This window comes from Arachis hypogaea, chromosome 14, assembly GCF_003086295.3.
Source record: "Arachis hypogaea cultivar Tifrunner chromosome 14, arahy.Tifrunner.gnm2.J5K5, whole genome shotgun sequence".
In the NCBI taxonomy this organism is placed as follows: domain Eukaryota; kingdom Viridiplantae; phylum Streptophyta; class Magnoliopsida; order Fabales; family Fabaceae; genus Arachis; species Arachis hypogaea.
Genome location: NC_092049.1, coordinates 71,229,564 through 71,241,583, shown reverse-complemented (window position 1 = coordinate 71,241,583; position 12,020 = coordinate 71,229,564). Strand labels below are relative to the sequence as shown.

General features: G+C 33.9%; 1 protein-coding gene and 1 long non-coding RNA gene across 2 annotated transcripts; both read left to right on the top strand.

Annotated features, from left to right (window-relative positions):
• Positions 1-3,319: 3,319 nt before the first annotated feature.
• On the top strand, positions 3,320-5,560 carry LOC112740405 (uncharacterized). The gene is made up of 3 exons (XM_025789129.3): positions 3,320-4,250; positions 5,193-5,262; positions 5,379-5,560. The coding sequence occupies exons 1-3, from the start codon at positions 4,119-4,121 to the stop codon at positions 5,489-5,491; spliced, it is 315 nt and encodes a 104-aa protein (XP_025644914.1). The 5' UTR covers positions 3,320-4,118; the 3' UTR covers positions 5,492-5,560.
• Positions 5,561-6,531: 971 nt separating this feature from the next.
• Positions 6,532-7,763, top strand: LOC140178297 (uncharacterized). The gene is made up of 2 exons (XR_011870922.1): positions 6,532-7,349; positions 7,435-7,763. It is a non-coding gene; the product is annotated as an uncharacterized lncRNA (long non-coding RNA).
• The last annotated feature ends 4,257 nt before the right edge of the window (positions 7,764-12,020 follow it).

Below are 12,020 nucleotides of genomic sequence, written 5' to 3'. Positions count from 1 at the left end.
AAATCATATTTTGGCCGATTTCTTCCCAAGCTCAAACTCCTCAATTCAAGCCTCCAAGGTTCCAAATAAAGTTCTATAAGGTCCAGCCACCGAAGCTTGATTTCAAGCTCACCAATCCACCGATTAAATCTCCAATTTGACATAAATTCAATCTAATTTCATGAAATTCATCAAATTAATAACTAGGGTTCTCATAATTAGATAACCACAAGGGTTTAGAGTTTTCTTACCTTATCTATGGATTAATTAGACAAAATCCAATAATTATCCACCGCTAGAGCCTAAACCATCAAAATCATCAAAATCACTCAATTCCTAAACCAAAAACGTGAAAAAAGGCGAAACAGGGAACTGGGAGTGAAAGTTAAATATTCTTACCATTTTGTTGGGTTAGAATCGAAGAGCTTGACGAGTCGAACATGTGGCAATAAACGGCTCATCAATAAGAGCTCCGGATTAAAAAGTTATGGAAGACAGAAGATTGAATTGGAATAGGAATTAGGATTTTCATCCCCAAACCTCTCTTCTCAGTGTGATTCACATGAAGAATGGGAGAGGAAGGCTAGGTTCTTACATTTATATGGTGGGTCTTGGGTCCGGTTTGAGTCCGGTTCAATCAGTTCAGCCCATTCGATTAAGTCAAAATTTTTAAATTTAATGTTAAAATTTATATTTTAATTATTTCTACTTCTTTAAATTATAAAATTTAAATATTCTAATTTTTTAAATAATTATTAATTTATTAGGTATTTATTTATTAATCTTTAGCGTTTTACATAAATATAAAATTAAAATTTGTTAAATTTTAAAATTTGATTATGTTAAGAAGATAGATTTTTTTAATCATAAAAAGGAGGGATATTTAGATTTTTTTATAAAATTAAATAAAAAATTTTGTTTTTTTAATTATAAAAATATTTTAATAAAATTGTTGATATAATATATATTTTTAAAAAAAATTAAATGTTGATATAGATAATATAATTCACGTATCGTTTTATTATTTATCCACATTTTTATCGTGTAGATACGCATAAATTTATTATCACAATGAAGCAAACACCAAAATTAAATCATTTCACATTAGCATTAACACAACCTACGCCTAACCGCTAACCTTAAAACTCGTCGAAAAACAATCCGTTCACGTAAAGATCAATTTAATCAACCTCCCATCACAGGTAATCAAAAGGGTCCCAACACGCTGACTTCTAGCTCTATAAATTGAACCACTTCTGTTCATGCAAATGCACCAAAATTGTTTCACACTATGTCCAAAACCACTAGTGCTTTGCTAATTTTATCTCTCTATGTGTTGGCAAATCTGAACAACGGTGTTGAAGCTGCAGGGAGAGGTAGTATCCCTAGAACAGATGCTGAGAAAGATCACCACAATGATCTTCTCTATGGACCTCAACACTGGTTCTTTTTTTCCCCATTTTTTCATCCTTTTTGGTTCGGTCACTTGCTCCCTTGGTTTCCGCTCCATCATGACAGCCCTCCTTTTGACATTCCACCTTATAAAGGTGATGGAGGCTACGGCCCAGGCCCTTTCGGTGGGGATGGGCTTCTAAAAGGCGGTGGTAAAGGTCCCATAGATGGCCTGCCTGTTAAAGGTGGTGACGGAGGTTACGGTGGTAAAGGCCCTATTGACGTCCCTCCTGTTAAAGGTGGTGATGACGGTGGCGGTAAAGGCCCTATAGACGGTCCTCCTATTAAAGGTGATGATGTCAGCTATTATGGTAAAAGCTCTTTGACCGGTACTGATCGTCCTAAACATTATAAAAGCCATGGCTGAAAAGGATCAACAACTCCTCCATGCAAGGTGGTGGCAGATAAATAGATGGATATCACTGAGTGTGTGTGTTGCATAGTGATACCTATATATCCTGTATAACTAAATAATTTGCATGGATTGGACTAGTGTCCCATGAAGCTAGCACTTGAGTATGTGTCCTCTGTGGTTTGAATATTATATATTGATGATGAGCCATGTAATATAATATATGATTTGTGGTCTTTGAATCAAAATTCCAATTGTTCGTTGTATGTTTCATCGTTGTGAGATTGAGTGACCAGTAAAGTGCTAGAGCAAGATGTGTATAATATTATAATTAAGGGCAATACTTCTTGTTTATGTATGTGTATGTTTTCATCCATTTCTTCCTCATTAACATTTCTTCCATCATAGAAAAAAATTGTAAATGTGATATAGTTTTATATATCCTAAAAAAACATATAGACGATTTTGCTAGATAATCGGTAAATAATTTTTAAAAAATTGAACAGAGCCCGTTCCACAGTTAAGCATGCGAATTTTATACACCTGTGGATAATATTCAGGATTTTAGCTGGCGTTACTTGAACACAATATTTGTTTCAGTATGCAGAACTTGAAGGATCTTCCAACGAACGAACGTATACATGTGACTTGGTTGGGCAGTGGCTATTCTTGAAAAACATTTTGGAGAGGCCAAATATATAATTAAGTATGCAAATTATTTAAAAATACTTATATTCAAACTAAATTTATCAACTCTTTGGTTTTTCAATCATTAATTATAAGATTATAATAGATTCAAAAGAATTTAAGAAATTTAATTAAAATAATAGGTATCTAAAATTATGAAAATAGAAATTTTTGTTTCTCCAAATCATTTTTTTTTTAATAATGAAGATCAATATGAAAATATAAAATAATAAACTTAAAACCTAACCCTTTTTTTTCATGTTTTGATACCACTTACTCTATTATGCATGCAATACACTGGAGTGTATTTTAGAAAACTAAATCACTACAAGAGAAAAGGTGTGTTGCCAGACTTTTTACTTGCGATGCTTTAAAAGCATAAGCAAAAGGTGTCAATGACCACGTTTTTATGAGAGTGGTGATTGATTAAAAATTTGGTCAGATTTTTGTTGTCACGCTTCAAAAGTGTAGCCGAAAAGAGTTAATGGCCACACATTTAAGAGGGTGGTAATTGATTAGAGATTTGTTCACGCTTTTTTTGTCACGCTTTAAAAATGTGGCCATAGAAAATAAAAAAAAAACACGCTTTACAAGCTTTTAAAGCATGCCAATAGAGTTGCGTTACGGTGACATTTTTAAAGTCTTTTCGCCACGTTTTTATTGCCGCACTTCAAAAATGTGGCCTAAAGGGATCAATGGCCACACCTTTTTAGGGTGGCAATTAATTAAAAATTTGGCCACGTTTAAGTTGTGACACTTAACAAAGCATGGCCACAGAAAGAAACAGGCACGTTTTTAAATAGTGCCAATAGGATTATGTTAAACTACCGAGAAAAACACTTCACTATTATTCACTCTTCACTACTCATTAAACTAGCTACTGAGAAAATCCTAACACTAGAGCTTCATTATTCCAACCTTCTTTAATGCGCTTCCAACCTTATTCATCGCACATCCAACCCCTCTAACCCTCTTCATTGCGAAACATAGAGTTCATCACGCAACCCTCTCTTACAACCCCTCCTTCGGTGCTTCCTCCATCAGCGTTCCTTCTGTCTACGTACTCACTTTCTCTCGCAAACCCTCTGTCGTGCTCACTTTTTCTTGCAAGCCCTCAACCGTCGCTCCTCCCTCCATGGCTCAATCGTTGCTTCTCCCTCAAACGTCGATGCCTCTCCAACAATTACCCTCACCCGTAGCCCTTTGTTTCTCCTTTTGCATTCCCTTCGCATCGTCAATCTTCCTTATCCTTACTCCACTCTGTGTTCATGGTTACTACAAGATTTATATTTAATTGAGGGAATTTTTTAGTAGAGATTCTTAAAAATCTCCAAAATACATTTTATTTATGGCAATTTATAAAGCTCCTCCTAATAGTTAATTGATAATTAAAATTTAAACTCTCTAGAAAAAATCCTTCTTCTCCTTAGTTTCACAAAATAAGACCGAGTGAGAGGGAAGAGAATTGAATGGCAACAAAACCCCAAGTTCTCCACCATTAGTTCTGCCGCCGTTGCAGTTGTCGGTTTCGTTGCCGTTACAGTCACCGGTTTTGCCACTATTTCTGCCACAGTTGGTGTAGGAAGCTTCTCAATCAAGCCACCTCCTCTATCGACATTATGGTTTCAGATCTATTTGCTTTGTAGTTATGGTTACCGCTGTAGTTTCTGCTGCCGTTGCTGCCGCAGTTTCCATTATCGTTGTCGTTGTAGTTGTCGCGTCGAAAGCTTCTGAATCGAGCCACTGTTTCAGATCTTTTTTCTCCTTCGAGCTGCCGCTGGTATTCTTCTTCTTATTTTTTTTGATTCAGTAGCGACTCACGTAGTATATTCTATTAGTAATTTTTGTTCTTATATAATTTACTTATAACATATTTTTATGTTCTTGTAATCTACTGGTTCCATTCATGAGATCTTGAATGGATGTTTAATGTGCATGTTTGTTATATGCTGAGAATAGAGAAAACTGGTTTACCGAATTAAATATTCCTCTGAAAAATGATGCTAGGTGGGTTTCATCACCACAGGATTTGAATATGAAAATTGCAAAATTAGAAAAAAAAATTTTCCAAAATAGATTGTTTAATGCTCCTTCTTGTGTCCATTCATTTGATCAAGGAATTAGAGAAATTCAGTTTATTAATATCAACTAACCAACCAAGGATAAAAGCTGCACCAAGAGCTTCAACAAAATGCTTGATTTTTGAATCAACATTAGAAAATATTAGAGTCATATGAAAACCATGGAAGATGATTTTTTGATGATTGTGAAAAAGCTAAAGTGAATAGCACAAGTGTTGAAGTGCAATGCAATACATAATTTTATACACTATAATGTTTGTGACTAATTAACAGTTTTAGTTCACATCTAACTAACTTGAAAAAATATAACTGATTCTAAATGAGAACAGGGCATTTGTTGTAAGATACCTCCATGAGTAACACCCGAAACAATAATAATAATCATCCTAAAAAGTCTGCCTCTGTAGTTCATTATTATTAGTTGTCTATCTGATTGCATTAACGCTAATTACTAATTAGATATATGTATATCATAGTTGCAGGTACTTGTGGTGGAGGTAATTAATTTATATAGTGTTAGGAGGACCTTGACTAGTGAGTTGTTGATTACTACAACGTAATGCATTACGTGTTGAATGGAAAATATATATTTGTTCTTCGTGATTCTATCTGTTGATTTAGTATTTTGTGATTGTTTTTAGGCATTCTTGGTGATAGTTCCAAATAAAAAAGGAGTTGGTTACACATATGAGTTGACTTTAAAGGTCAAAGGTAAGTTACTATCAATCATTTTTGGTTCAGGACTTCAATCTAATTGTTAATTTTTAGTGTGCATTTCAACTACTTGCCTTTTTTGGATCACACACTGATTTACAAAATTGAAACAGGGGAATTGAATTTGAGAGGAGAGAAGTCGGTTGGAGGCCATATAGATGTCCCAGAATTCTCGTTTGGCGAGTTGGATGACTTGCAATTACTTGTTATGTTAATATTTATTTGAACACTTTTGAAGCACTGATAAATTGAAAAAGGGCTTAATTCTATCTCTAGCTTTTAGATTTGTTTTTTACATCCATCATCCATATTGTAGTTTGTTCTTTTGCATTTGGTCAATAACTTGATGGTCTTCCTAGAATTAGTTATTATGACATAGCAAGTTGGATAGCAATACTTTCTCATGAGGTGCATTAGGAATTTCCCAATACACCGCATGTCTAATTGTTTTTGCATGCTTTAAAGCTTTGCCAACTAGTTCCATCTTCCTGAGACTAGATTGATAAATAGAGATCATAATTTAGATCATTAATAAAAGACACACAAATTATGTCATGTAATATAAGACGTACCATAATATAAGACGCAATATTATGTCATGTAATAATAATTAGTTGGACACACAAATTGATGAGGATAAAGACTAAAGACATCTACCTGTCATTAACAATTTCATTTCATACCATATTTGGTAAGACTCAAGAGTAACACTTTTTAATTTCTGAATAAATATATGGCGCGAGTTACTCTACTATTCTACTCGGTAGTGTTTCAGTTGGTAAATTAACCGGTTAATACTAATAATTTGATTATTGATCCACATGATTGTAACAATATATATATATATATATACATTTCATCATGTCATCTCTCAGCTATTTACAATTCAAAGTGTTTCTTCTTCTTGATGAAGCTACTTAATATACACACACATATATAAGGAACAATAAAACATGCTTGATTAGATCAACAAACCAGATTATTGATAGTGGCTTTGGATAACTTTCCTGTTCAGAAGTAATTTTTTGTTCAATTTTGAAGCACCGAAAATTAAATTCACCAGATGGGCCATGCAACAATCAAGAGGTAATAACCTATTAAATATATATATATATATATATATATATATATATTTCCGTAGTTAATCTTATGGGACTTCTATTACAAAAGAAAAATCTCAAATTTAAATATGATTGTATTTTGATCTATATCATCCTTCCTTAAAAGCCAAGTTAGTTCATATAATTCCATTTCTGTTGTTCTTAGCTTTTGCAGCATAAAGTTTGTTCCTCAGATCAACCAATATGGAAGCCAGCCAAGGTATACATATGCATGCTCTTATAATTCAATTTCACCACTTTTCATTTGGCTTGGATTTTGTTTGTTCCAGTTCAATAAAGTTTTTTTTTTTTTTCTTGTCGCACAAACAGAGGCTTGGATTTTGTTTGTTCCAGTTCAATATAATAACATTTGACTTCTGAATTTCATAATAAATTGAGTTTCTACCTTATTTCCTATCCTCTTATTCCTATTTTAATGTCTTCTTCTATTGTTTAATTTAATTGATCATATTATCCTTCAATTTCTTGACAGATAATAATTATAATTAAAGTGGGTATTGATTTTTCTCATTAGTTTCTTGTTATTGTTTTCGAACAAACGCTTGTTGAGGTAAGATAATAATTATATCCTGTTTTATTTTAAATATGTTAGAATTCTATTATAGCTTTGTAGTTTATTATGTTAGAAATCTCATATATTTTTTAGTAGCACACAATGTCTAGTCTATTATAGCTACCAATTTATTAGATAGCGATGCTATTGAAAATGATGTAGCTACTAACTTGACAAAGTTAAGTTCCGCCACTAGGTGTAAGCATTATTTTTGGAACCTTTAGATGGGCTTAATATCTTATTTTTTCTATAAATAATGCAGATATTCCTATTTATTTTGTTCTTCATACTTTCAAAAACTAATTGAATAAAGAATTTTTTGCAAGATCTTTATTTCAAGGTGAATTTGAGTTGCCATTTCTAGCACTTCTCTTGGTCATCCTTTCCCCTTATGAGGTCATGAGATTTAGGTAAGCAAATCCATCTTTTTAGGTTTTGAGTTCATCAAGCCATTGCTTTTTCTCCATAACGATTCAATGTTATTGTCTTTGTCAGGGACACAAAAGAAGGTGCTATCATTTCATTATTGATTGCAGTGTATTTGCCTTACCAGCATTTCTCAAGAACAAGTTTACAGAAATTACTTGATCAAGGTTCAATTGTTGCCACCATAGCTGTTGTTTGTATCACTATTTTATCTTAGTTGTTTCTGATCTGAATTGCTTTAGAATGATGTAGACTCATAATATATTTACATAATAATGCCTGACAGTGGTGATCATTGTGTAATATAATATATCTGAATTCTGTACTTTTTTTTATTAATTATTGCTGATTCAAAAAAAGAGGTTATCTTTGTTTTGTGATAGAAATTGGCATTCAAAGAATGATTTTATATATAGAGTTATGTCTTATGTTGAAGAATTGTGTTATAAAAGATTTAGTTTTTAAATTTTAATATTAAAAAATAAATTTTTAATTTGAGAATATGTAAATGAGATGAGATTAATGAATGATTTGAAATTAAAAATAAATAAATAATTATAGAGTTTGTGGAGGTTTGAAAATCTCACAAAATAGTTAATTTTTGTTAAATTAAAAAATGAAGTTGTGGGGATTTTAAACTGCCACAAAAGTGATTTAAAATTGCCACAAAAGTCCAATATAAAACCCCACTAAACACACACAAAACCCCCACAAAAGACCTCGTGACACCTCAAATTTTGGGGTTTTAGAAACCCCCACAAACCATTTGGTGGGGGTTATAAACCTCAACAAATAAGAGAAAAAACTGGCACAAATAAATAAAAACCTTGTAGTGGGTTGCCGGTCTCTTCCTCCTTCGTGTGTCTCGTCATCCTCTATGTGTGGCTGTGCTGAAGCTCCGAACTCCGAAGCTTCTCCGCATCCCTAACTCAGCTTCTGCCTCTATTTCTATAGGTGAGTTTGTTTTATTAGATTTTTTTAACTACCTTCATTAGTATTTTCGGTTTTAATATAGTTTTAGATAAATTGATGCTTATTAGATAAATTGATGATTATGAATTTAGATGATTATTGCTGATTCTTGCATAGTGAGTGTAATCTACTAAACAATTGAGACATGTCCAGTCTTTCTGTAGGCCTACTTGTAATCTTTTGAAGTTCTTACTTCTTTGTTCCTGACATGTCTGTATTATTTGTTGTGAGCACGTTGTAACACCCTACCACACAGAGTCTTATGCTTAAGTCATAAAACTGGGGTGGCGAGGTATTACGTCCTCTAAAAGTAAAATTATATATATTATAGATGGAAAAGGTTTTATCCAGGAGCCTTTCAAGAAAAGTTATTAAACAAAATACAAGCAAAACAACGCAGCACTCACGATCGGATGCAAGTAGAAAGCTGAATAAGATTGAATGGAAAAGATAATATAAATATATAAGATCAGAGTTCCAAAAATGCAATTAACAAGCTTTAGGCTCGGCCTGCAAAGCAAAAACCGACCAGAGTATTCATCTACATATATATACACCCCAAAGTATACCCTAGACAGAAAACCGACAATATGTTTCTTCGAGTCAACCTCTAAGAGGGACAAACATAAAATACAAGGTGGAGAATCTATATACATATATAAATATAAATAAAATACAACCCTGAATCCCAAGAGTTCTTCGTTTCTTCAGAGTCTCCGAAAAACACAGTGTGGTGCTTCTTAACCTGCATCTGAAAAATAACAACACATTTGGAATGAGAACCGGAGGTTCTCCGCATGGTAGTGGTGCCGCATACAAAAGATATAAGGTCTCGGGAAAGCCAGCGGCAATCCTAGAACTCTGACACTTAGATTATAAAACTTAAAGATTTAAAATAGAAAACCATAAACGGGATGGTTCTCTAAGGTTCTAAACTTAACCAAAACTGTACTAAAACCCTCAAATCCTCCGCCTTTCCTCCAATCCTCCAACTTTGGTACAGAGACAAGCAAAACAGACAAGACAAGCACATACAGAAAGCATAAATAACAAATAGGCAATTAGCAATTAACATGAGTAAACAATTAAGCAAGACAAGATCTACAATGCACACTCAAAAAAAAAAAACATACAAATGTACATGATGCATGCCTTTCCTACTAGCCGTGAGCTTACATGTCGGTTAAATCGTTAGAACACGATGCATTCGGTAGCTAACCGGATATGGTCTCTAGGTTACACATCCCCAGGAGGAACTTTAACGAAGGAGAGTACCTTTTCACCTTCTCCTGGAGGTTTCACGAAGGAAAGTGCCTTTCCACATCGAAGGAGTGTGCCTTTCCACCTTGCAACCAGAGAAGAATGTAGGGAAAACAATGCGAAGGAGAGTGCCTTTCCACATCGAAGGAGTGTGCCTTTCCACCTTCCCCACATCCACGACAAGAGAGGGAATCCTCCATCCTCAACTTGCCACCCGATAAAGTTTTCAAGTTAACACGCAAGTGGGATCACACCCAGACCTTGTCATCTTGGCCATTCTGACCATACTCAGTCATCAACAACCTCAATCAGACTTCAATCATCATATTCATTCTTAATCATTCACATCCATTCATTCAATGTCATTATGGCCAAAATTCATCAATTATACAGAGGTTAATCTCATCAGTACAAACATTTCTTTGCTTCCAAGTAACCCTCTTTTCATAGCTTAATCTCATCACTAGGCATACCACTAAGGTCTAGGGGCTAAAAGAGTAAAAATAGAGGTTTAGAGGTTCGAAATTAGGTTTTAAAACATAAAATCCACTTTGCTGAAAACAGGGTTCCCGTGTACGCGTGGGTGCGTTTTTCCTTGCTCGCATGCAGATGGTCACGTACGCAAGTTTTACAGAATGGGTAAAAATGCTAAGTGTTGTAGAATCTCAATTTTGCACACCGAAATTCCGATGCGCATAACTTTCTTATTTTAAAATATTTTTCATCCATTTTTCAAACAGCCTAAACTTTACGATCCCAATTTTTTTATGAAACAAATTTGAAAGGATTTGGGGGTCTGGAAGCCGAGTTATGGCTCGCCGAAGTTTAGCCAAAAATCATATTTTTCAAAAAAATCCTCAAACCTCTATTTTCATCAAAATCACAACTCAAAACTAACTTTCTATGCTTATAAACAGCACCAAAATATACCATATTACAGCAACACAGCTCCACATCCTACCACAACCAATCATACCTCAATTTTTAAACAATCTCATACAAATCCATCAAGATCAACTTCAATAATCAACAAAAGCTCATATTCAACAATTTCATAATCAATACCACCTCATCTACAAACATTAATATATTACTATCACTCATTCAATTCATTATCGCATCAACTATCTACCATATTTATATCATTAGCCAACACCCAATTATCCACAACCAAACTCAACACACATTATATTAACCAAAGTCACTAAGCATGCATCAAACATACAGTTCAACTTATCCTATATCGTCTAGCCTAAGTTTTTACGATACCATACATATTATATACGAGAAAATAAAACCACACCATGGCCGATTCCTCGTTAATCTTGGAACATCACATTTGACCTCCGTTCCACAAAAGCCAAGCTTCTGAACCTCTCCAAATAGAAAATTCAGCTACCAAGTCCAACGCTCAAGCTTCCAACTCCATAAATTTGCCACCAATACATATAGTTCAATCTTATATCATATAAATACCACTAAATCAATATAGGATTTGCTATATATGCAATTTCACAAGGGTTAAAGACCCCTCACCTTACCAACGGGAAATTGGAACAAGGCCCAGTGATTCCGCACCACTTGAGCATACCTAACATCATTAAATCACAAAATCTCAAAGTCCAAGGACCTAATATTTTTTAATTTAAGGAGAGAGAAACTGGAAGAGAAATAGCTGATTTCTTACCAAATTGTTAGGTGGGTTTCATAGAGGATTTCGACACAAACGTGTGGCTGCTGATGGCTCATCAATCGGAGCTCTGGATCAAAAGTTATATGGAATAGAAATTTGAGTGAAGGTTTGGGTGTTTCACTTGTGTTCTTCCCCCTCTCCTTTGCTTTCAGCATGTTTCCCTGATTTGGGAAAGAAGAAGAGCTAAGGTTCTTCATATATGAGGGGTTGGGTTGGGCTTTGGGCCCATTATGGATCCGGTTTGCTCGATTTGGCCCGTTCGGCTCAATCTTGGGCCAAATTCTTTAAAATTAATGTCAAAATTCTTATTTTAATTAACTCTATCTCATTAAACTAAAAAAATTAATATTCTTATCTCTTAGATTAATAATTAATTTATTGTCTAATTATTTATTAATTTTGCGGGTTTTACACATGTGGCATTGGAAACGAGTCATACCTGTTTAAATGCAGAAGGAAATTGTATTTAAGTGTAAATTTATTTTATTTCAAGCTTTTGGTAGTTCTCTAGCCACTGCCGCTTCTCTTATTCGCTACCATCTCTCTTATTCTACTTTTGTTGCACTGTTACTTTGCTGTTGCTGTGGTACTAATTAATCTGCTACTAGATTGTTAGTTAGTTCAAGCATGAATTAAATGCATGCAAGCTAGAACTTTCGACTTGAATGAAAAATTTGTTTAAATGTGATCTCATATATTAGATAGTGCATTGCTTAACATTGTGAAAAAA

What these genes read in the sequence shown, in the direction of transcription:
- LOC112740405 (XM_025789129.3), top strand. Translation starts at nt 4,119, where the DNA reads ATGGTTACCGCTGTAGTTTCTGCTGCCGTTGCTGCCGCAGTTTCCATT. An exon ending in TCTCCTTCGAGCTGCCGCTG is followed by an intron (nt 4,251 to 5,192) that starts GTATTCTTCTTC and finishes GATTGTTTTTAG; the next exon opens with GCATTCTTGGTGATAGTTCC. An exon ending in GTTGACTTTAAAGGTCAAAG is followed by an intron (nt 5,263 to 5,378) that starts GTAAGTTACTAT and finishes AAATTGAAACAG; the next exon opens with GGGAATTGAATTTGAGAGGA.